At 40.0% G+C, this 26,675-nt stretch overlaps 2 protein-coding genes across 21 annotated transcripts in view; one reads left to right on the top strand and one right to left on the bottom strand.

Moving 5' to 3' along the window:
• The window catches only part of KEL (Kell metallo-endopeptidase (Kell blood group)), a 299,932-nt gene that overhangs the window by 43,178 nt on the left and 230,079 nt on the right, over positions 1 to 26,675 (top strand). The window lies entirely within an intron of this gene.
• Positions 18,324 to 19,362, bottom strand: TAS2R40 (taste 2 receptor member 40). Its single transcript, XM_012447476.2, has one exon. It carries the CDS (start codon positions 19,320 to 19,322, stop codon positions 18,351 to 18,353), a length of 972 nt encoding a protein of 323 aa, XP_012302899.1. The 5' UTR covers positions 19,323 to 19,362; the 3' UTR covers positions 18,324 to 18,350.

Consider the following 26,675-nt stretch of genomic DNA (forward strand, 5'->3'; position numbering starts at 1 on the left):
CACTGAGAATAGCCATGGCATTTAGGGGAAATGACACAAAGTTGCTACAATTTCAACTTCTTCCACTTTTCTAAATGCTTGGAGTGCATACACACACACACACACACACACACACACACACTCCTAATTGGGAAGAGACCTTTATTGTATTCTTGTCGACTACATTCACTAAATAACAGCTTGAAGAGATATTACAATGTTGTAAGTATAGTCACCAACAACCTACATTATGTTACAATGTGTAAGAAGAACACATCTGAGATTTTTTTCCTCACAGAATCTGTGGTAGAAAAGACATGTTAGGAATTCCAGCTCGTGTCCCTCCCCACCCTTTTTTTTGGGGGGGCGGCATGCCTCTATAGCTCCTCCTAAAGGAATAGGTGCAACAGCTTTTAATCTGGTCTCCTCACTATAATTTAGGGATGAATCCCTAACTCAAACAGTGTTATACTCTGAGAATTTAAAGACACAGGAAACAGAATATTGTATACTGGAGCTGCAAGACTGTTTAGAGTTTGAGCTATGGCAAACTGGAATTATAAGGGGCCACAAACTATAATGAACATCCCTCCAGTGGAAGGAGATTTGAAGAGATGAGCCCAGAACAGATGCACAGAAAGATGCAGAGGTAAGAGCTATTTAATGAGAAAGCTGATGGAAAGAAGAGAGAAGGAAGGAGACAAGAGAGATGAAAGAGGAGAAGAGAGAGGGAGACTCCCTAATGGTTTTTAGTTTTCATGGTGCTCAGTCATATTTCCTGCAAATGCCTGAATAGGGCTCCATGAGAGCCCTTGAATCATTTTAATAATTCTCTCTTTTACTTTTGCTTCTTTGAGTTGATTTTTATTTCTTGCATCCAAATGATCCATGATTAAGTATCATCAAAGTAAATTAGAGTAGATAAGCACAGGAATCTGCAAACACCCAGCAGCTGCTGTTGTCCTCTGAGCTAGAACATTCCTGGAATGTATATTTCAGGAAATTACATGTATATATATTTTTTAAATAACATTAGTTTCTTTCTTCTTGGTAATAAAGCTAATGCAAAGACATGTCATCAAATGGTTGCTCAGAGGTCCTGGCACTTGCCTCTTCCACAAAGAAGGACCAAAACAATAAAGAGATAATAACCACACGTTGAATAGGAGCATCTAAGTGAGAATACTGAAATTCAGCACGGAGGTGACACTCTTTCAAGCATAGAAACTCAACATGGCAGCATAGAGAGACAAGTGAAACAGCTGCCTGGGATTATCTTGGAGCTGAGAAGGACTCACCATTTTGAGGAAAAGCTAAGCAAGAGACACATAGCAGTTTATATTCTCATCACAAACATCAGCAGCTCTGATTACAGGACAGCCAGGTCTAGTATAGGGAGTTGCCTGGGTCCATACATCTACATTGTTCCAGAGAGGACATTTACACTGAGTTTTACTCATGAGACCCAAATTACCACAGCACAGCACCATTTTGGAAGCAGAGTTACTACCAGACCGCATTCTGGCCTGGGACCCAATAGGTCTTCCATCTCCATAGCCCTTGGGCTCCACCAATACCCCTCAACATGCACTCAGAGGGCTGCAATGTTACAACACCAGCTAGACCCAGCAGTACAGCTGTATCCCTGCCACCCAAGTCCATGCAGCACCCTACACTCTTAGGAACAGGCACACCAAGCAGTCTAGCATACCAGGAAGGCTGTCTCAAAAGATGGGGAGCCAAAGCATGTGCTCCCTAGAACCTGAGGCCTGCCTGCCTGTGGCTGCCACTGTCACTGGTGGTCCCCAATCCCTCCAGCAGTAGAGGTTCTGTGTACCACCCGGGGCCCCAAAATCAGAATGCCTGGACCCACTGCCACTACCACTAGTGCCTATGCATGGTTCCCAAGGGCCCAAGGACCCAAGGACCAGCCCACCCAGTGCCCACCACTACCAATGTCAGAAAACCTGCCCCTTCAAGCAGTGGGGCTGCCACATACCTGCATGTGTCTACTAGGGGCCCAAAGACTGGCCTGCTCAGTGTCTTCATTTCCAGCAAAAGTTTTCCACAGCCCCACGAACAACTACAGTATAAGTAAATGAGGAACTTGTAGACACCACCGATGTTGATTACAGCCAAAGAATTCATATGGAAATTGCACTATTGCACTCACTCAGAAATAAAGCCAAAGCAACCTACCCAACTAAGACTACAGATACATACACAGGAAAACTATTTCCCTATTAAAGCTATTTAATCAAATTAGAAGAAATGACTGTTTTACCAAATGCACAGATATCAACACAAGAACACAAGAAACATTAAAAAGCAAAGAAATATGATGCTTCCAAAGGAACACAATAACTCTCCACTAACAGACCCCACAGAAAAGGACATCTATGAAATGTCCAAAAATGAATTCAAATTAATGATCTTTAGGAAACTCAGCAAGATACAAGAGAAGACAAAGAGGAAATACAAAGAGATAAGGAAACAATTAATGACCCGAATGAGAAATTTTAAAAGGAATAGATATAATTAAAAAGCCAAATAGAAATTTCAAAACTGAATAATTCAATGAATAAAATAAAAGTATAGTTGAGAGCTTCAGCAATAGACTGGATCAAGCAGAAGAATTTCTGTTGAAGACAAATATTTTGAAATAGCCCAGTCAGACAAAAAGATATAAAGTACCAAAAAAAAAGAATAAAAGGAATGAAGAAAACCTGCATGACATATGGGACACCATTAAGTGAACAAATATTTGCCTTTTGAGAGTTTTAGAAGACATGGGAAAAGGCACAGAAAACATATTTAATAAAAGAATAGTTGAAAATGTCCTGAGTCTTGTGAGAGATACAGACATCCAGATACAGGAAGCTCAAACATTCCCAAATAGATTCAACCCAAAAAGGTCCTCTCCACAGCACATTGTGGTTAAACTGTCAAAAGGCAGAGACAAATAGAGAATTCTAAAAACAGCAAGAGAAAAGTGTCAAGTCACATATAAGGGAATCCCCATCAGACTAACAGCAGAAACTTTACAAGACAGGAGAGAATGGGATGACATATTCAGAGTACTGAAAGTGAAAAAAAGCCCTGCTAGCCAGGAATACTATGCCCAGCAAAGCTATCCTTCATTAATGAAGGAGAAGTAAAGTCTTTCTCTGACAAGCAAAAACTGAATTTATTACCACTAGACTTGCCCTACAAATGCTTAAAGGAGTCCTACATCTGGGAGTGAAAGGACAATATCTACCATCCTGAAAACATACAAAAGTATAAAACTCACTGGTAGATCAGATATATGAATGAAAGAAAGAAAGGAATCAGACATTATCAGTACAGAAAATCACCAAAAATAAAAAATAAGAGAGATGGAAAAGGATAAATGATATGCAAAACAATTAACAGGAGCAAAAAAAATAACAGGAGCATTTTTTTAGCATATGCAAAAGAAATAACAGGAGCAAGTCCTCATATCTCTATAACAATCTAGAATGTAAACAGTTTAAATTTCCCTATTAAAATATATACACTAGCTAAATGGATAAAAAAGATGTAACTACATGCTGCTTTCAAGAAACTCACTTCACCGATAAAGAAACACATAGACTGAAATTGAAAAGATGGAAAAACATGTTTTATATAAATGGAACCAAAGTACACATGAGTAGTTACACTTATATCAGACAAAATAGACTTTAAGTAAAAAAACATAAGAGACAAAGTCATTATAAAATGATAAAGGAATCAATTCAGCAAGAGGACATACAATTGTAAATATATATGCACTCTACACTGGAGCACTCAGATATATAAAGCAAATGTTGTTAGAGCTAAAGAGAGAGAGAGATAGGTGTCAATACAATAATAGGTAAGAACTTCAGCAGCCCACTTTCTGCTTTGGACAGATTCTCTAGACAAAATCAACAAAGAAACATTGGACTTAAACTGTTCTGTGGATTAAACAGATCTAATAGACATTAACAGAATGTTTCATCCAATAGCAGCAGAATATACATTTTATCAGCACATGAAACATTCTCTGGAATAGACTATATGTTATGCCACAAAACAAATCTCAAGAAATTTTAACAAATCAAAATCATATTGAGTGTCTTCTAAGGCCACAATAAAATAAAACTAGAAAACAACAAGGGGAACCTCAGAAATTGTTAAAAATACATGGAAATTAAACAGTGTGTGCTCAAACAAGTATGGATCTATGAAGCAATAGGAAGAAAGTAAATTTTTTTTGAGCAAATGAGAATAGAAACAAAACATACCAAAACCTATGGGATACAGCAAAACATTGCTGAGAGAACTTTCTAGGAGTAAATGCCAACATCAAAAAAGTAGAAAGAGTTTGAATAAACAATCTCAAAATGTATCTCATGGAAGTAGAGAAGCAAGAATGACCCAAACTTAAAATTAGTAGAAGGAAAGAAGTAATATGGATCAGAATAAAACTAAATAAAATAGGGACAAAAATACAAAAGATTTACAAATTGAAAGTTGTCTTTTTGAAAAGATAAACAAAGTCAACAAATCACTAGCTAGACTAAGAAAAAAGAGGGAAGAAATAAAATGAGAAATAAAAATAGAGACATTACAACTGATACCACAGAAATAAAAAAAGATCATTAGAAACTATTGTAAACAACAATACATCAACAGACTGAGAAACCTAGAGGAAATAAGAAAATAGATAAATTCCCAGACACATACAGCCAACAAAGATTGAACTAGGAAGAAATAGAACACCTGGACAGACTAATAATGAGTAATGAGATTTAATCAAATCTCTTTTTCTTTATAAATTACCCAGTCTTGGGTATTTCTTCATAATGATATGAAAATGGACTAATATAGTCATATATTGTATGATATTGTATGATAATGAGTAATGAGACTTAATCTAACTTCTTTTTCTTTATAAATTATTCAGTCGGGTATTTCTTCATAGCAATATGAAAATGGACTAGTACAGTCACATTTGTTTAATTAAAAGTTTCCCAACAAAGAAAAGCCCAAGGTAGAATGGCTGTATTGCTGAATTCTCCCAAACTATTAAAGAAGAACTGACATCACCTCTTCTCAATCTATTTTAAAAAATTGAAGAAGAGGGAATTTTTCCTAACTCATTCCAATAGGCCAGCATTATTCTTATACCAAAGCCAAACAAAGGCACAACAAAAAAAGAAAAAGCAACAGGCAGTATCCCTGATGAACACACAAGCAAAAGTTCTCAACAAAATGTTAGCAAACTGAATCCAACAGCACATCAAAAAAAATAGTACACCGGGGAGATCCAAGATGGCCGCTTAGGAGGAACTCGGGAATGCAGCTCCGAGAGAAAGCACAGAGGGTGAGTGGACGCCGTATTTCCAGACTGATTTTTACTGCCCACAGACCAGGAGATTCACACGCAGAGAAGCCACACGGGTCGCCAGCGCCGCTGGTGCCGCTGGCTTGAACGGCGCAGCCGCTGGGCCGGCACCCTGAGGCAACGGCTCACTGTACAAAGTGAGAGAGTCTGAGTCCCCTATAAGCCAGCAAGGGGAGCTGAAACGGGGAGCCAGGCCAGCGCCACGAATCTCAGAGCCGCGGCTTTAGCCAACGCAGCGGCTCCGGAGGCAGATCAGATGAGACGGTGTCCCCTCTTACCCAGCAAGAAGACCTGAAACACAACTGAAACCGGGACGGTCCAGCTCTGTGGAGGAGGGGCATTCTCCATAGGCACCCTGCTGTTCCCAGGGCAATCTAACAAGGCAATCCGCCACTACAGAGACTCCGTCACTACAGGGGCGGGCCAACATCGCGGAAGCAGTTCTAACTACACCCAGAAGTTCACACGAAGCTGGGTGGAGCCCACAGCAGCTTAGCGAAGCCTCTGCAAACTGAGTGTGACTAGGCTGCCACCTTGTGGGCAGGGAAAACAGCAACCGCACAGGGGAACACCATAAAACCGTAACTCCCGGGACAGAACACCTGGGGGGAAGAGCAGGGGGTTTATGAGTTCTGCCACAGCAGACTTAAAATTACCAAAATCAGAAAGACAACAACTACAAAGTCAACAGGTGGATAAATCCACAAAGATGGGAAGAAACCAGCGCAAAAAGGATGAAAACACCCAAAACCAGAACACTTCTCCTCCTACAAGGGATCACAACTCCTCACCAGCAAGGGAACAAGACTGGATGGAGAATGAGGGTGATGAAATGACAGAATCAGCTTTCAGAAAGTGGATAATAAGAAACTTCCGTGAGCTAAAAGAACATGTTCTAACCCAATGCAAAGAAACTAAGAACCTTGAAAAAAGACTTGACGAAATGCTAACAAGAATGGACAACTTAGAGAGGAATATGAGCGAATTGATGGAGCTGAAAAACACAACACGAGAACTTCGTGAAGCATGCACAAGTCTCAACAGCCGAATTGACCAAGCAGAAGAAAGGATATCAGAGGTCGAAGATCAACTGAATGAAATAAAACGAGAAGGCAAGATTAGAGAAAACAGGGTAAAAAGGAATGAACAAAGTCAACAAGAAATATGGGACTATGTGAAAAGACCTAATCTACGTTTGATAGGTGTACCTGAATGTGACGAAGAGAATGAATCCAAGCTGGAAAATACTCTTCAGGATATTATCCAGGAAAACTTCCCCAACCTAACAAGGCAGGCCAAGATTCAAGTCCAGGAAATACAGAGAACACCACAAAGATACTCCTCTAGAAGAGCAACCCCAAGACACATAATCATCAGATTCACCAGGGTTGAAATGAAGGAGAAAATACTAAGGGCAGCCAGAGAGAAAGGTCGGGTTACCCACAAAGGGAAGCCCATCAGACTCACTGCAGATCTCTCAGCAGAAACCCTACAGGCCAGAAGAGAGTGGGGGCTGATATTCAACATCCTTAAGGAAAAGAACTTTCAACCCAGAATTTCGTATCCAGCCAAACTAAGCTTCATAAGTGAAGGAAAAATAAAATCCTTTGTGAACAAGCAAGAACTCAGAGAGTTCATCACCACCAGACCAGCTCTACAAGAGCTCCTGAAGGAGGCACTACACATAGAAAAGAACAACCAGTACCAGCCACTCCAAAAACACATGAAAAGGTAAAGAGCATCAACACAATGAAGAATCTGCATCAACCAAAGGGCAAAACAGCCACCTAGCACCAAAATGACAGGATCGAATTCACACATAACAATATTAACCCTAAATGTAAACGGACTAAATGCCCCAATCAAAAGACACAGACTGGCAAATTGGATAAAAAGCCAAAACCCATCAGTGTGCTGTATCCAGGAAACCCATCTCGCATGCAAGGATACACAAAGGCTCAAAATAAAGGGATGGAGGAAGATTTACCAAGCAAATGGAGAGAAAAAAAAAGCAGGAGTTGCAATTCTCATCTCTGATAAAATAGACTTTAAAGCAACAAAGATCAAAAGAGACAAAGAAGGACATTACATAATGGTAAAAGGATCAATGCAGCAAGAAGAGCTAACGATCCTAAATATATATGCACCTAATACAGGAGCACCCAGATACATAAGGCAAGTTCTTAAAGACTTACAAAGAGACTTAGACTCCCACACAATAATAGTGGGAGACTTCAACACACCATTGTCAATATTAGACAGATCAACGAGACAGAAAATTAACAAGGATATACAGGACTTGAACTCAGACCTGGAACAAGCAAACCTAATAGACATTTACAGAACTCTCCACCCCAAATCCACAGAATATACATTCTTCTCAGCACCACATCACACCTACTCTAAAATTGACCACATAATTGGAAGTAAATCACTCCTCAGCAAATGCAAAAGAACGGAAACCATAACAAACAGTCTCTCAGACCACAGTGCAATCAAGTTAGAACTCAGAATTCAGAAACCAACCCAGAACCGCACAGCCTCATGGAAAATGAACAACTTTCTCCTGAATGTTGACTGGATAAACAATGAAATGAAGGCAGAAATAAAGACGTTCTTCGAAACCAACGAGAATGAAGACACCACATACCAGAATCTCTGGGACACATTTAAAGCAGTCTCTAGAGGAAAATATATAGCAATAAGTGCCCACATGAGAAGAAGGGAGAGATCTAAAATTGACACCCTATCGTCAAAATTGAAAGAGCTAGAGGAGCAAGATCAAAAAAACTCAAAACCTAGCAGAAGACAAGAAATAACTAAGATCAAAGCAGAATTGAAGGAGATAGAGACACGAAAAACCCTTCAAAAAATCAATAAATCCAGGAGCTGGTTTTTTGAAAAGATCAACAAAATAGACAGACCACTAGCCAGACTAATAAAAAAGAAAAGAGAGAATAATCAAATAGATGCAATAAAAAACGACAAAGGGGATATCACCACAGATTCCACAGAAATTCAAACCATCATCAGAGATTATTACAAACAACTCTATGCACATAAATTAGAAAACCTGGAGGAAATGGATAAATTCCTGGACAGCTGCCTCCTCCCAAGCCTAAACCAGGAAGAAGCCGAAACCCTGAATAGACCAATAACAAGGTCTGAAGTCGAGGCAGCAATTAAGAGCCTACCACCCAAAAAAAGCCCAGGTCCAGATGGGTTCACAGCCGAATTCTACCAGACATACAAAGAGGAACTGATACCATTCCTACTGAAACTATTCCAAATAATCCAAAAAGAGGGAATCCTTCCCAAATCATTTTATGAGACCAACATCATCCTAATACCAAAACCTGGCAGAGACTCAGCAAGAAAAGAAAACTACAGGCCAATATTCATGATGAACATAGATGCAAAAATCTTCAATAAAATAATGGCAAGCCGATTACAACAGCACATCAAAAAGCTTATCCACCATGATCAAGTAGGATTCATCCCGGGGATGCAAGGCTGGTTCAATATACGCAAGTCTATAAATGTAATTCACCACATAAACAGAACCAAAGACAAAAACCACATGATTATCTCAATCGATGCAGAGAAGGCCTTCGACAAAATTCAACAGCCCTTTATGCTAAAAACCCTCAATAAACTAGGTATCGATGGAACGTATCTCAAAATAATAAAAGCTATTTACGACAAACCGACAGCCAATATCATACTGAACGGGCAAAAACTGGAAGCATTCCCTTTGAAATCTGGCACTAGACAAGGATGCCCTCTCTCACCACTCCTATTCAATATAGTACTGGAAGTTCTAGCCAGAGCAATCAGGCAAGAAAAAGAAATAAAGGGTATTCAATTAGGAAAGGAGGAAGTCAAATTGTCTCTATTTGCAGACGACATGATTGTATATCTAGAAGACCCCCTCATCTCAGCCCAAAAGCTCCTGAAACTGATAAGCAACTTCAGCAAAGTCTCAGGATACAAAATCAATGTGCAAAAATCACAGGCATTCCTATACACCAATAACAGACTTAAAGAGAGCCAAATCAAGAACGAACTGCCATTCACAATTGCTACAAAGAGAATAAAATACCTAGGAATACAACTAACAAGGAATGTAAAGGACCTCTTCAAGGAGAACTACAAATCACTGCTCAACGAAATAAGAGAGGACACAAACAGATGGAGAAACATTCCATGTTCATGGTTAGGAAGAATTAATATCGTGAAAATGGCCATACTGCCCAAAGTAATATACAGATTCAATGCTATCCCCATCAAGCTACCAATGACCTTCTTCACAGAACTGGAAAAAACCACCTTAAACTTCATATGGAACCAAAAGAGAGCCCGCATAGCCAAGTCAATTCTAAGCAAAAAGAACAAAGCAGGAGGCATCACACTACCAGACATCAAACTCTACTACAAGGCTACAGTAATCAAAACAGCATGGTACTGGTACCAAAACAGAGATATAGACCAATGGAACAGAACAGAGGCGTCGGAGGCAACACAACATATCTACAACCACCCGATCTTTGACAAACCTGATAAAAACAAGCAATGGGGAAAGGATTCCCTGTTCAATAAGTGGTGTTGGGAAAACTGGCTAGCCATATGCAGAAAGCAGAAACTGGACCCCTTCCTGACACCTTACACTAAAATTGACTCCAGATGGATTAAAGACTTAAACATAAGACCTAACACCATAAAATCACTAGAAGGAAACCTAGGCAAAACCATTCAGGACATAGGCGTAGGCAAGGACTTCATGACCAAAACACCAAAAGCATTGGCAACAAAAGCCAAAATAGACAAATGGGACCTAATCAAACTCCACAGCTTCTGCACAGCAAAAGAAACAGTCAATAGAGTGAATCGGCAACCAACAGAATGGGAAAAAATTTTTGCAGCCTACCCATCTGACAAAGGGCTGATATCCAGAATTTACAACGAGCTAAAAAAGATTTACAAGAAAAAAACAAACAAGCCCATTCAAAAGTGGGCGAAGGATATGAACAGATACTTTACAAAAGAAGACATACATGAGGCCAACAAGCATATGAAAAAATGCTCATCATCACTGGCCATTAGAGAAATGCAAATCAAAACTACATTGAGATACCATCTCACACCAGTTAGAATGGCAATCATTAAGAAATCTGGAGACAACAGATGCTGGAGAGGATGTGGAGAAATAGGAACACTTTTACACTGTTGGTGGGAGTGTAAATTAGTTCAACCATTGTGGAAAACAGTGTGGCGATTCCTCAAGGACCTAGAAATAGAAATTGCATTGGACCCAGCAATCCCATTACTGGGCATATATCCAAAGGATTATAAATCGTTCTACTATAAGGACACATGCACACGAATGTTCATAGCAGCACAGTTTACAATAGCAAAGACCTGGAACCAACCCAAATGCCCATCGATGATAGACTGGACAGGAAAAATGTGGCACATATACACCATGGAATATTATGCAGCCATTAAAAACGAGGAGTTTGCGTCCTTTGTAGGGACATGGATGAACCTGGAAACCATCATTCTCAGCAAACTGACACAAGAACACAAAATCAAACACCACATGTTCTCACTCATAGGTGGGTGTTGAACAAGGAGAACATATGGACACAGGGAGGGGAGCACTATACATGGGGGTCTGTTGTGGGGGAGTGGGGGGGACAGCGGGGGGGTGGGGAATTGGGGAGGGATAGCATGGGGAGAAATGCCAGATATGGGTGAAGGGGAGGAAGGCAGCAAATCACACTGCCACGTATGCACCTATGCAACAACCTTGCATGTTTTTCACATGTACCCCAAAACCTAAAATGCAATAAATAAATAAATTAAAAAAAAAAAAAAAAAAATAGTACACCATGATGAAGTGGGTTATCCCAGGGATGCAAGAATGTTTCGACAGATGCAAGTCAATAAATGTAATATATCACATCAACAGAATGAGAGAAAAATGCAATATGATCATCTCAATAGATGCAGAAAAAGCATTTGATAAAATTAAACATCCATTCATAATAAAAACTCTCTACATAAGAACTTGGGAGTTTAGGAATAGAAGGAACATACCTGAATTATGTATAGGAGGAATGTACCTCAACACAATAAAGTCGTATATGACAAATGCACAGCTAACATCATACTGAATGAGGAAATGCTGAAAACTTTTCCTGAAAGGACCAGAACAAGGATGCCCACTCTCACCACTCTTCTTCAACATAGTACTATAATTGGGCAAGAGAAAAAAATATGGAGGGTGTCCAAATTGGAAAGAGGAAGTAAAATTGTCCCTTTTATTTTTTTATGGATAACATGATCTTATATACAGAAAACCCTAAAGACTTCACCAAAACAAACAAACAAACAAACAAAACAAACAAAAACTGCTAGAAAAAATACTGATAAATTCAGTAAAGTTTCAGGACACAAAATCAAATCATAAAACTTAGTAGTGTTTCTATATACCAATCACCAACTCATTAAAAAAGAAATGTAGAAAATATTCTCATTTACAGTAACTACAAAAAAAATAAATAAAGTACATAGGAATAAATTTAACCAAAGAGGTGCAAGTTCTATGCAATGAGAACCACAAAACACTGATGAAAGAAATTGAAAGGGGACACAAACCAATGGAAAGACATTCCAGGCTCATGGATTAGAAGAATTAATATTGTTAAAGAGACCATACTATTCAAAGTGATCTACAGATTCAATTTAATCCCTATCAAACTACCAGTGACATTACTCACAGAAAGAGAAAAAGGAATTCTAAAATTTGTATGGAACCACAAAAGATCCTGAATAACCAAAGCAATCCTGAGCAAAAAGAACATAACTGAAAGCAGCACACTATCTGACTTCAAAATATACTACAAAGTTATAATAGCCAAATCAGAATGATATTGGTATAAAAATGAACACAGAGACCAATGGAACAGAATAAGGAACCCAGAAACAAATCCAGGTATAAATATTTACAGCCAACTGATTTTTCGCAAAGGTGTCAAGCACATACACTGGGGAAATAACACCCTGGTTGATAAATGGTGCTGGGAAAACTGGATATTCATGTGCAGAGGAATGAAACTAGACCCCTATCTCTTTATATATACAAAAATCAACTCAAAATAGATTAAAGACTTAAATGTAATACCTGAAACTATAAAACTGCTAGAAAAAAACATAGGGGAAACACTCCAGGACATTGGTCTAGGCAAAAATTTTATATGCCTGTGACTCTAAAACACCGACAACAAAACCAAAAATAGACAAATGGGACCATACTAAACTAAAAAGCTTCTGCACAGCAAAGGAAGCAATCAAGAGTGCAGACAACCTATAGAATGAGAGAAAATATTTGCAAGCTGTACATTTGGCAATGTAGTAATAACCAGAGTCTACAAGGAACTCAAACAACTCAATAGCAAAAGACCCTAACAATCTCATTAAAAAGTGGGCAAAAGATCTGAATAGTCATTTCTCAGAAAAGACATACAAATGACCAGCAAGTATATGAAAAAATGCTCAACATCACTAGTCATCAGGGTAATGCTGTTTATTGCAGCACTATTCACAATAGTTATGATATGGAATCAACCTAAATGTTCATCAACAGGTAAGTGGATAAACAAAATGTATATATACACAGTGGAATACTATGCATCCACAAAAGAGAATGAAATCCTGTCATTTGCAGCAACACAAGTGAGCTTGGAGATGATTATGTTAAGTGAAATAAGTCAGAAAGGAAAAGAAATACTGCATATTTTCACTCATATATAGGAGCTAAAAAAAGTTGAGTTCATAAAAGTAGAGTAGGGTTGTGGTTATTAGAGTCTAGGAAGGGTTGGGAGAGGAATAGAAGAGGTTGGCTAACAGATGAATTACAGCTAGATAGGAGGAATAGACTTTAGTGCTTTATAGCATTGGGTGAATGTAGTTAACAGTAACTATATTTTCAAAAGCTAGAAGAGAGGATTTTAATGTTCCCAGCATAAAGAAATGATACAGTTTTGAGGTGTGGACATGCTAATTACCCTAATTTTATGATTACACATTGTATACATGTATAGAAATATCACTCATAGATATTTACTGTTATTACATGTCAATTAAAAATAGAAGGGAAAAAACTTGAATTAGAGGAAATATATACCAGAAAAATGATGTATATTTTGGTATATTTCAGATAGTGTGGATTTCAAAGATGGATCTTGAAGCCCAATTAATTTTAATAGGTACTAAAAATGTAGCTGGAATCAAAAGAACCCACAAAATCTTTTGGGCTAAAGGTACTAGAAATATTTGAATTATATAATAAACCTCCTTAAAAGTCTTCAATAGTGTGTACTGGCACTATGTTAATGGTTGAATAATGGCTACATAGGGGATGTACCATTACCTGCTTTTGTGTAGGTTTGAAATTTTCCAAAATTAAAATTAAAAAATATTACCTAACCATCAGGCCCTTTCAATGATTATACTTAGCGGAGTGAATAGAATGAAGCATCAAGAGCTGCCAGAAAATGTAGTCCTGAGATGCAGTGTGAAGGACTTTGCAGGCCAGTCAGAAAGTTTTTGCATAATGAGAAGGCTTTGGAGGATATTAAGCAGGTGGTGTGTGTGTATGAATGTGAATGTGTGTAGATGTGAATGTCTATATGTGAGTATGTGTGAATGTGTATGTTAGGTGTGTGTGCAAGAGTATATGAGTGTGTGTGTGTGCATGTGCAGTTCATGTGAATGTGTATCGGTTTCCTGCTCATACAGTCATGGAACTGGTGTGAATATCATAGCTGTAGTTGAAAGGTAATACTTGGAGTCTGAATTTAGCCTCAGTCCTTTGGGTGGAGCTTAGGGTGACCAGCTGTCCCAGGTTATTCAGGACAGAGAGGTTTTCTTGGATATGGAACTCTGAGTTTTTAAAATCTGAGTGGTTAGTCACCTTAGTAGTGGCAATGGACAAAGAGTACAAATTGTGAGTAGTTCTATGTTCGAATGGTGCTTGGTAGATAAGGAAATAAAGAAAAATCAGGCAGCTGAATAGATATGGAAGTCAAGGGTGAAGATCTTTAAAACAGAGGGAGTGTCCAACAGTGCCCCACCCTTAAGGGGATCAGAGACGATGGAGACTCAGGCCACAGGTTTGAGTTTTTAAAATATTATTAACTTATTCAGATTAGGACTTACCAGGCATGTTTTTTGTTATTTAGACTTCAAACAACAACAGCAACAACAACAACAAGTTTCTGCCATTGGGTATAATTAATGCGATTAGTGCCAAAAACATAAATTAGAATATAGACACAGGACTTAGTGAAATAACTCATGAAAGATAAAATATTAAGGCAAAGGTGTTTGAATCACTTAACAATTTGATTAGATAACAAAGAGGTTAAGGCCATCTCTTATAGTATTTGGAGATATTTAATTTTTATTATGTTAAGATAAATCTCACATAAAGCATAAAAAATCTTAGTCAACTCTTATGAATAGAGTGTGAGTGTTAGGTGCTATTCCATTGAGCAGTGAGATGAGGGAAGAATGGGCCTATGGGGTCTTGGTACTTTCTGCATGTCACATTGCCACTCCCTCCCTGACAAGTATTTCTATCACTCATGGTCTCAGCTGCACTCAGGGCTGCCAGCTACAATCTGTTATCCAGCTACTGGTTTGAATAAATCAATGATTTATTTGCAGTCTCCTAGAGCTGTAGGCAGGAAATGCAAACAGCAGCTTTCCCTCGGGAGGGCTGAATGTAATGGGACCCTTTTCTGTTTTGCATCCTCCGGCTCTGATGGGAATCTCTGAGGATGCTCAGTGGAAAATTTCTTTTTCTCTCAGCCCTGATCTCTCCTGAATGGCTCAGTAAGACTGAAGGAAAAGGATTCTGTCCTGAGTTCTCTGCTCCCCATGGCGAAGGAAATGGGGAAGGAAGATCAGGATTAAAAATTGTTTTTAGAGGATAGGAGTTTTAATTGTGGACATTTAAGGTTTAGGGTACATTCCTGACTCCACAGTACATAGACTTCCACTCAGGAATTTTCCACATTGTAATTTAATCCAGTATTCTTTACCAGCCTGTGTACTCTTGGAGGGTGAAATTTTTGTTGAGTTGATCTTTATTTACTAAAAATGCATTAAGAAATACATTTTTCTTGAATGGATAAATGCACTCATCTTTGTATGGTGGTTTACAGTTTGTCATAGACTTATTATTTTGTTTGAGTCTCACAGCAGCCCTGTGAAGTGGATGTTATCATTATTTCTGCTTTCCATCCTGAGGCTCAGAGAGGTTTAGTGACTTTGCCAAGATCACACAGAATGGGGACTGAAGTCTAGGTCTTTGACACCAAGTGTAGGTTCTTTCTACACACCACACTAACTATAAGCCTTTCCCATCATCATACAATGAACCAGTCTTTTGCTTAGTCATCTAAAAAGAACATACAAATACAAACATTGCCCTGCTGGATCAAATTCACAAAGAGAACCACAGCCTAGTGTTCAACCTCAACAGAGATGGTTTATAGAGGCACGACTATTTCAAGCTCATTTCAAACTCATTGTTATCAAGGGAGTAGCTTCAGGGTCATAGTTTTCAAAGCCTTAGATAGAAACAAATTTGGGGCAACGTGTTTGTCCTTAGCAGGTGGGAGACAGGGAACTAGAACATTAGCTTTTTGAGCTTTTTGTTTATTTATTTATTTATTTTTTCAAAGAACTAGTGGATTGTGTTTTAAAGATTGCACGGGGACAGAAAAACTGGAGAAATTGAAAGTGACAAAAATACTGGGGAAGTTGCCACGTTCAAAACGCTGCACAAGTTTCCACAATAAGTATCCCTGGTTTTGCAATGAAGTGTGACTGGGACCTGGGGCATGCTGTGCCTTCAGGAGTTGGAGAACATGCCTGAGTGAAGGGGCTGCAACTGCAGCCTGGGAGCAAATCTGATCCACTCGTTCGTTTTGTTTTGTGTAGCCCACGATCCACTCAACCAAAATTTCACCCTCTGGGAGTGCACAGCTAGGAAAGAATGGACATAGCTATGCTCCAACAGAGTTTCATATCATGAAATATTAATTTTTTCAACCACTTAAAAATGCAAGAAGCATTTACTAAACATGTATTTTTAAATGGTTGGAAAAATTAAAATAATAATATTTTACGACGTGAAAATTATTTGAAATTCAAATTTCAGCCTCCATAAACAAAATTTTGTTGGAGCACACCCATGTCCATTCATTTGTTTTTTGAATCTGATGGCTTTTGTGCTGTAACAGAAGAGCTGAATTCTTCTGGCAGGGACTGCATGTGGCTGTCAAAGCCTAAATTATTTACTCTCTGATCCTTCACAGAAAAAGTTTGCTGACCCCTAACCTAGTGCTCTGCTGGGTTCAAAGCGACACTCAAATAACTGTTGGGGAACTAAACTGTGGAATACTACATGTCTTTCATTTCTGACATTGTCAGGAAGGGAACAGGAATCCAATTCTTAAGGCCACCCTATACTTTTCACCTGCCACTTGGATTGAACTACTGGATCTGTGGCCACGTTCTGCCACCAGGCTTATGGGACTATAAAGTCTGAGCCTTCTGTGTGTATCTGTCCCAATCTAGTTTGGCCTTTTCATATCTGGCCTGCTTTAAATATCCTCATTCTAGATGCCTTTCAGTCTCACTGTCCTACCCTTTAGAATACTAATAGCTAGCCAGGCACGGTGGCCAGGAGCTGAGCAAAACAGATGCTCACTTACTCTGGCCTCTTTCTTTTCTCTTTCTGCTTCCTGCCCACTTCACTCTTTTCCCTGCATTCTTTCTTTCCTCTCTGCTCACTTTGTTCCCTTTCATTTGGAGAAATAAAGCATTCAGGCCGGGTGCGGTGGCTCACGCCTGTAATCCCAGCATTTTGGGAGGCTGAGGTGGGTGGATCACGAGGTCGGGAGTTCAAGACCAGCCTGGCCAAGATGGTGAAACCCCGTCTCTACTAAAAGTACAAAAAAATTAGCTGGGCACAGTGGCAGGTGCCTGTAATCCCAGCTACCTGGGAGGCTGAGGAAGAAGAATCGCTTGAACCTGGGCGGCAGAGGTTGCAGTGAGCCGAGATCACGCCACTGCACTCCAGCCTGGGCAACAGAGTGAGACTCTGTCTCAAAAAAAAAAAAAGCATTCAGTTGACCTTCACATATCCATCTGCCATCCTATAACTCATCTCTATCTCCAAACATCTTCTCTAGACTATTGGTTTTTACCCATTCCCTCCCTTTTGGCATCATCTGGAACTCCTGGGATCAGGATGTCACCCTATCACTCCACTGATAATAGCACACATGGCCTTTTTTTAAGTCAAATCCAAAGCCTTTTTCTTCACCCTTTACTTTCGTTGGAACATCTGCAGCACTTGGTAATTTCCAGCAGCCTTTCTTTCTTGCATCTTCTTCCTCTATAGCTACTCTGGTTTCCCTTCTACCCCATGCACTGAGTGCTGTGCTCTGCTTCACCAGCCCTAACTGTGTGTCAGTCGGGTGTCTTAAGTAGGATGATCATGTAATTCTTCATCCAGACCGTGATATTCTTGAGAACTAAAGGGTGCTCAATTGACAACAGACAATAAACAGAGATTAATCCTGGCAAACCAATATGTCTGGCCACTCTCTTCTTAAGGCTCAGGGGGAAAAGAAAGTGGAGATATCTCAGGGCAAGATGTGAATCAGGGCAAGATGTGAATGAACATAGTTCAAGTCACTTTCAAAGTCCATCTTCAGGTTTCTTGGTTACTTCTGTTTAGAATCTCAAGTTAAAAATTCAGCTTCATATTCATAAAAGGGTCAAGTTATCTGAGAAGTGTTAGAGCAGGTTTGGGAGAAAAGAGGGGGTGAGGAGAGAGTTCTACCTGAGGAAAAGGCAGAGGTGGTTGGACCAGGTCCTGCAGTCCTCCCTGAGTTCGTCACAGAGTCTGCCCTTTTAGGTAAAGAGGAACTTGGTGCTGAAACCGCTTCCAGGCTCTTTTCAGCCCAGGGTTGCCCAAGATCAGTTGTACTGAGTGGCCTGCAGGGTAGGCAGCCATGATGATCTTGCACAAAATATTCCAGGAACTGTAAGTGTCAAAAATGTTGGACATGGAAAGAAATAGAGCAGTTGCATTGAAAACGTAGAGGATGAGAAAGTAGCTGGTGGCTTTGATGGCCCCTATGTGGGCCTTCATGCTGGGGTCCCTGGACCCCGTGGCATTGCTTCCCATGTGTAGGGTGTGTCTCTTGAGAGAAAGGATCAGCAGGGTGGCTGCCAGGGTGAACATGATCAGAGGAATAAAGAGCCCCATGTTATAGAAAAAAACCAGGTTGACCATGTTGGTTTCAGAGAAGTACTTCTTCTCCGTGGAGTTGGAGGAAGGGATAGGAATGGAGCTATTCACATACACATGGAAGACATCTTTAGAGAATGGAAAGCTGAAGCTTAAGGAAACCAACACTGACAGCCTCAGAAGCCAAGGCATCAGCACTATGATTTTCCTCTTCATCAGGAAGAACAAAGGGTGACTGAAGTTTGCAATTCTAAGACAATAGAAGACATTGAGCCAGGCAGCAAACCAGAGGTTGGAATGGTTCAGAAAGACAATGATGACTTTGAAGAGGGTATACACTGTGTTTTGGTTATAAGCAATTCGGAATAGCAGACTGAAAATGTTGTCCAGCATCATCCAAATCTGTAGCAAGAGCCTGGAAATGCTCAGCATCAACATAATGCAGTCACCAGTGGGGAGTGTTTTGCCCCTGGCCCACTCAGCCCCATAGATGGCCGTGATGAAGCCACTCCCAAGGATGCCAATGATGCACTGTATTCCAGAGACCACCAAGGTGAAGGTGACCTTGAACCTGGATATGTCTTTATCTGTGGCATCTGTGTTCACCGTTGCCATTCTCTGTGATCTTGACTTTCAGGTTTCTGCTCCAAGACTGCTCTGCAATCTTCTGACCCTTGCTCAATGTTTTTATAATTTTCACTCTCCTCGTTAATGGTTATTTACAATTTTTCTCAATTTGTTTATCACATGACTACAAGTTAGAGCCTTCACATGCAAATGATGAGAGGATCTGGTTACTGGCTCTGTCTCAATTTTTCATAAAGATACATTTGTCTTGGGCTTTCAGAAGCTCACTGGAAATAATTTGGGACATGTTTCTAGCTCAACACCTTCCTATCTTATTTACTTTAAGTCCACATTTACGTGATGAGGCATGAATAGTAGGCCTTTGTACTTGTCTCACAAGATCTCTGTTACCTGCTAAATTATCTGTAAAAGCTCATACTGCTTTTAAAATTTGTTTTCCCCACTTCTCTTCTTGTCTCTCTTAATTTGGAAGAGATTTTTATTTTGATAGTTACCATGTTTGTGAATAAGAGATTCCCATAAGCTCATATATGAACATCTTTTACTTAGAATTGAGTTTCTTCCAAGAAGGCCTGCTATTATAATGTTCTCAAATAGTGTACAGAACAGCCAAAATTGGATGCTATTTGAGTTGGAGACAAGGACGTCTCCATAGTCCCAGTTTTCATTGTTTGTGTATGTGTCATCAGTTTCAGCTTACTGAGATCCACATGACTATTTGAGCTCAGAATCAGGTAGAATGAGCCTGGGGAGAATTCAGTGTTCTGGACATGGTGTTGAAGTTCAGAAATGTGATAAGATACTATAGCTTGAAATTTAATTTCCTACTTTTTAATCCTGGCTGTGAACCAGAATGAACTCTGACAGTTTACAAGAATATATAGATGCCCAGGACTCATCCAAATCTAGGAAATCAGATTCTGGACTAGGGCTCGGGCATGCTATCTTTTAAAAAAGCCAAAAGGTCTTGTTGCTTGTAGTCAGGATTGAGAACCAAAATCTTAGCTAGAAACCAGTGAGCCTTGGGTCAGATTTGGCCTGTAGTCATTTTACCTTGCATTCGCTAATGCCATACAGCATTAATCCACCAGTGCACAACTTTTTTTTTTTTTGGAGGCGTTTTATTGGCCAACATTTAAACTTAGGAAATTACTTATATGTACACACACAAAAATCTATCTTCTCTTGAAAAATTAGAAGATTTGGCAGTATTGGATCTTCACAGTCAATTGGCTGAAGCTGAGTAGTGGCTGCCCATTTTAAACAAGGTATATGCTTCTCGGTTTGTTGACAATACTAATTCCTAGTGTCTTCTTGACACAGAAGCAGAGTGCCAATTATCATTTTTCAGTGTGCTTGCCCTGTTATTTCTACTTGATCTTTTTTTTTTTTTTTGACACTGGGTCTCACTCTGTCATTCAGGCTGGAGAGCAGTGGCATAATCATGGCTCACTGCACGCTTGACCTCCATGGCTCAGGTGATCTCCACACTTCAGCCACCCAAGTAGCTGGGACTACAGGTGCACACCACCACACCTGGCTAATTTTTGTATTTTTTGTAGAGACAGGGTTTCACCATGTTGGCCAGGCTGATCTTGAGCTCCTGGGCTCAAGCAATCCTCTCACCTCAGCCTCCCAAAATACTGGGACTATAGATGTGAGCCACCATCCCTGGCCTTGGCCCATTATACTTTTTTAATAATATAAATGGAGGAATGATAAAAATGGATTTCCCCACCCCAAATTAATTTTATTTAAAATAAGGAAGTTGGCTGGGCGCAGTGGCTCATTCCCGTAATCCCAGCACTTTGGGAGGCCGAGGAGGAGGATTGCTTGAGCTCAGGGGTTTGAGGTCAGGCTGGACAACATGGCGAAACCCTGTCTCTACCAGAAATACAAACAAATTAGCTGGGTATGGTGACACACACCTGTGGTCTCAGTTACTGAGAAGTCTGAGGTGGGAGGATCCTTGAGCCTGGGAGGAAGAGGTTGCAGTGAGCTGAGATAGGGCTATTGTACTCCAGCCTGGATGACAGAGTCAGACCCAAAATAAATAAATAAATTATTTTGAGCCAGTCTCAAAAATAAATAAATGAAATAAATAGGGAAGTCAGAGATTTATTATTATTATGAAAATGTCTTATGTTATTAGATCATATTTGTATAGAAATAAGCACCTGGCAAAGCAACATATTTCAAAATTAAGAAAGCATTGTTTAGAGCAATTGAAACTTATGTCAACACAGAGATTTGTATGAGAGTGCTCATAGCAGCTTTATTCTTGATAGTCAGAACTGGAAACAAGATTTGTTAGTAGGTTCTGCATCTCCTGTAAGAGACTCGTTAACTTCAGTTATTTCTCTTAATTGAGGACAGTAGTATTTGTCAGCAGCTTTCACATGTTCCAAAGCATTAAACTCATTTTTTGGTTTATTCTGTCCCAACATAAGCAAGTTTGTAATAAATGATATCTCCCCAAATTGCTGGCACACAGTTGTTAACTTCCATTACACACAGTTGTTAACAATGGATGTTAACAATGGAAGTTGGTCTTCATTCATGTTTTTTTCTGATTTTAAGAAGTAGGAACAGAAGGAGATGTTGGACAGGGTCTGCCTGCAGCCCTAGGGGCACAGGCAAGAGGAGCAGGGAGGGGATCAGCCAACGGGGTATGGGACTGGTGCTGAGATTCTATGCAAGCTGGCGGTCTAGGCTGACAACTCCAAGCCACTCACAGTGCCACATTTATAGCTATGTGTGGCCAATTCATTTTTAATCCATATTTTCTCACTTGGAGAGCTAGAATGGAGGCATCATCTCTACTTTAGGGAAGTTCTTTTTTTTTTTTTTTTTTATGTTTTGAGACAGGGTCTTGCTCTGTCACCCAGGCTACAGTGCAGTGGCATGATCTCAGGTCACTGAAACTGCCCCCTCCCGGTTCAAGTGATTCTCGTGCCTCAACCTCCCAAGTAGCTGGGATTTTGGGTGTGCACCACCATCCTTGGCTAATTTTTGTATTTTTAGTAGAGATGGGGTTTCACCATATTGGTTAGGCTGGTCTTGAACTCCTAGCCCCATGTGATCCACCTGCCTCTGTCTCCCAAAGTGCTGTGATTACAGGCATGAGCCACTGTGCCTCGCCTACTTTAGGGAAGTTCTCATGAGGTCTTCAAAGAACAAAAATTTCAAATTCTTGGCTATTAAGTTTAAAAGCTTTGGTCCAGGCACAGGATAGAACAGACTGGAAGAATACGTGGTTGGGGAAACATTTTTCTTTCATATCTCTCTCCATCACCACCATGTAGACTAGAAAATGCTTTCCCGGTTAGAGAGGAATGAAAGAAGAGGAGGCAGGAAAGAGCTAGAGAAGGTAAGGATCTCTGTTGAAGGGGTCCCACATCTTGGCCCACTGCTCTTGGCTGCATGGGGATGTCAAAGGCAGACAGGAGAGCCCTTGAGTCCCCCACAGCTCGTCTATACTTGGAGAGCTGTTCAAACTTCCTTGTGTTCACAAAAGGAGTTTGGAAATCTGCTAAGGGAGTTAGTGGATGGGGTCTAGTGGCCATATCAAGGAGACATTGCAAGCATGAGATCAAAATGTGGACCCATGAATTGAAGTCAACATTAAGGACAGAGGAATGGCCACAGTATAGACTCTACATTCCACCTTCATGCCAAATCTTTGAGTGACCCCCAAGGAGCATAGATGTCACTTGTGGAAGACAAGAAGGAGAAATTCCAAGAAAATTTGCTAAGAATAGTGTTTAAGCCTCATATGGCTGAGAAAACACAAAGTACAATTAGTTTATGGAGCAGTGTCAACTCAATGTGGAGGATAAACACAACATGTTTCTTCCCCTCCAGCTTCAGTGCCCCACTCTGTGCTTCCCATCCCATTGTGATGTCTTGGGCAGGTTTCAAATATTCGTCTTCCTTGTGCTGAGAGAATTTTTAAAAAAAATATTCATCTCCTTTTGGTTATTAATACTCAGTCCAGTTTAGTTTATATTTGGTTTAAGTCTTATCTTCTGCCTTTCCCCAAGCATAGTTTTAGCTGAGACCCCATCTGCTTGGATTGGAAGGAGACAAGGTGGACCCTGAGACACCTGTCTCTCTCTCTTCAGTTTCTGGCTGGTGTGGGAGAGAGAGGACTGGCAGCAGAGTCTCTTTATTTCCCTGGCTGCTGTTGTAAATGCACTCTCTTGTGTTGCTGCTGCTCCCCTGGCCAACACCATCTGGCCCTCCATGCCTTCTGGGTGCCAGACGTCCATATGTTGGCTGTCTTGTGAGGATCTCGTGTGAGTCTTGAGGAGGCTCTGCAGCAGCTCTTCACTCTGCTGCCCATAACTCCAGTGGGTCCCCCTTCTTCCCCCTTAATCTTTCTACATATGCAGACTCAGGTGGAGGGCTGCTGCTGGGATCCTGGCCATTTGCAGCAGGGCTGGTAACTGTCGCCTCTCATTAAGCTTTGCAGGTAGACGTTTGGTCCCAATTGCTGGCTGCTTTCTTTAGATCCGTTTTTTTCAATCCTGTCCACATCCTAGAATTACCCTTATGACTGGAAGGGCTTTTGCCAAGCCCCTATACCCATGTCCCACCCTCGAAGATTATGAATAATTGTTCTGGAGAACAGCTAAGCATTGGCATTTTCAAAGCTCCCCGCTGTGATTCTTATATGAAGCAGGACAGGGTTGAGAATCACTGCCCTTTGGGAGGACTTACACTTATGGTTTATAGTATGAGCTCTGGGTTACTGGGGTAACAGGAAAAGTGGCACTCAGTATCCTTGTGGAAGTGACTGAATGACTTCCTGAAGAAGATTAAGAGGACATATCCTTTATCAGGTGGAAGGAGACCAGATTCAGAGGTTGAATTATAGAAAATAATTACAATATTTTGCAGAACTGGGTTTTTGGTGGTGTGAAGTCCCATCTACCATATAGTATTAGAAAAGCAGCCTATTTCTTATACTCATATATTTTGAAAAGTAGGAAAAAGAAGATAGATTGAGGGGGTCATATGTTCCGCTTTATAAATTGAAGACCTCTTCTATGTGTGTATTTGGCAAAAGATGTAATTTAAGAAAACAGCCTAGGTGCCAGTATGAAACAAACCACTGGAAGAACAAAGAAGAGGGCCATGGAAGAGACGTGTGATCCAATCCCAAGGAGCTGAAGAGAGAATTGAAATGTCAACAAGCTTTGTCTTGGTTGTTTATAAAATAAGAAGTCATAAGTAAAAAATCTGCCTGGGACATCAAATTCTTCACAGATAGCAAGTTGTAAAAGAGAATCTACTGAATGTAGCGGAAATTGTGTGTCCTGAAAAGATATAAGCACGTGCACATGTAAATGTAACTAGAAATACTGTTGCTCAATGCAATGGAAATGTGGCTAAGAAATGAAAAGAAAAATTATGTGAAAAAGTTTTAAAATGGTGGCATTTGCTATTGCAGTTGGTGAGGATACATATTTAGTAATACTTAGATGTAGTAATGAGCTCTACTAACCACCATGGGGGCTAAGACTTTTGTGCTCATGACAGACACAACCCTAGGAAATGATTAAGAATATAATTTTTGGGTATAGAGGAAACTTTCAAACAATTTAATGTAATACATTTGTGTGCCTATAGGATGATTTTCCTGGGATGAGCAGTGTTTTTATCGGACTTGCAATAAAGCTTAAACTCTAGGTGGCAAGTTATGTAAACACACAGGTTTTACATCTACTTATTTGCATTATTAGGAGGAATTGCTTTCTGCTAGAAGTTAAAAATTGAAGATGTCCCGAACACAGCACTCATACTGTGAGCTGGAACTCCTTGTAGGGCTTCAGGCACAAAGTGTTGGATGCACCGTGTGATGATTTGGACACATAGCATGGCAGTCTGCTCACAACACAGACGGTGGGTGGCTTAGTCATGGCAGAAAGCATAGGAGCATTGTTGAGCAGTTGAGAGAAATGAAATTCACATCATTGGAGGGAAAAAGACTTGCTTATGTTAAGCAGCGAAGATTGTTATCGTATAATTGGCCTTTTGGGTTGACAAACACTTTGAATATTTCCCTGCAAAGGCATCCACAAAGCAGTTATAAAATGCAAGATAGAGTCTACTGCCAAGGGTGTTAAAAAAAGAAAAAAAATGTTATAGGAAGGCATATCTGACATCGTTATTAAGTCCTCTTTTCTGTGTTGGAATTAGTTTCTAGAAATGCAACTGATGGCCTGAAACCTGTGATAAAAATTGTGATACGCTGAAAACTGACTTCTCAAAATGGCTTATTGATTTCAGACTTTGTGAAGATAACCTCCCATTGTTCAATGCACCTTGTCAAGTCCTACTTATAATGTGAAAAATAATTCATCATGTGATATAGGACTGGATATTTTGTACAGTGACACTGGAATTCCAAACTTCTATAGATATCTTCACAATTGTGCAAAGACTCACACTTAAAAATATCTGCATTTTTGAACAGCACTCTTCCAGTATTAGATTAAGTAAGACTATCATTTCTAGTTAATGGCTCCTAGTCAAGGCTGAATTCTGTTTTCATTATACAACTTGACACAGGTTTAACAAGGACATATTGGTGAAGAAAAAGTGAGCAAATTGTAAAAGAAAATACTAGAAATGAAATATTTATATTTTATCTTTTTTAGAATTTTGAATTTAAGATACAATCTTCAATATCACATATATATTCATACACATAAACATTATCTGGTATGGTTGCAGTCATAGTTCAGAAAAATAAAGACAGTGTTTATTTTCCTGACAGTTGGTTTGCTTTGTCATATGGCCACCATGTTTGCCTGTACACCTTGATGTCTCTGGCTTCTGCAGACCCTGGAGTTTTGAATGACCTCTTCTTGCCCAGGAATGGATTACGCAGTAGCTGTAAAGCTTATTAACAGTTTTCACCACAAGATGGAGCCCTATGAATTCTTCTCAGAAAAGAGAGCAATTCCTTAATTCGCCCACTAGTGAGCAGGCATGCTCTTTCTAAATAGGATCCTGCTGGGCAAATCTTTGAAAAACTATTTGAGGCAATTGACTAAGAGTTTTACCTCCTCACTTCTAAGGGGATCTCTGATTCTTTATACTCATGATCAGTTATTTCAGACAGTTTTTAGGAGCTGTGAACACTCAACCCTAGATGCTGCCGTGGGGTTGGAGCCCAAAAAAAGCTCCCCAAGACCTGCTTGTCTGCATGTTCCCGCTAGGGGTTTGAGCAGCGGGGCACCAAAGAAGTAAGCCACACCCCTATGGCATAATCTGCAAGAGGAGTAAGGGAACCTTTCCCGTTTCATCAGTATTTGGGCACATGTCAACTAGAGGGCATTGAGTAGCCACATTGCACCGGAACTGGTTAAG

The sequence above is a fragment of the Aotus nancymaae genome, unplaced genomic scaffold (assembly GCF_030222135.1).
Source record: "Aotus nancymaae isolate 86718 unplaced genomic scaffold, 86718_ANA_hifiasm-v0.15.2.pri h1tg000002l, whole genome shotgun sequence".
Taxonomy (NCBI): domain Eukaryota; kingdom Metazoa; phylum Chordata; class Mammalia; order Primates; family Aotidae; genus Aotus; species Aotus nancymaae.

Excerpts from the sequence above, each read along its gene's own strand:
- TAS2R40 (XM_012447476.2), bottom strand. The coding sequence starts at position 19,322 with ATGGCAACGGTGAACACAGATGCCACAGATAAAGACATATCCAGGTTC.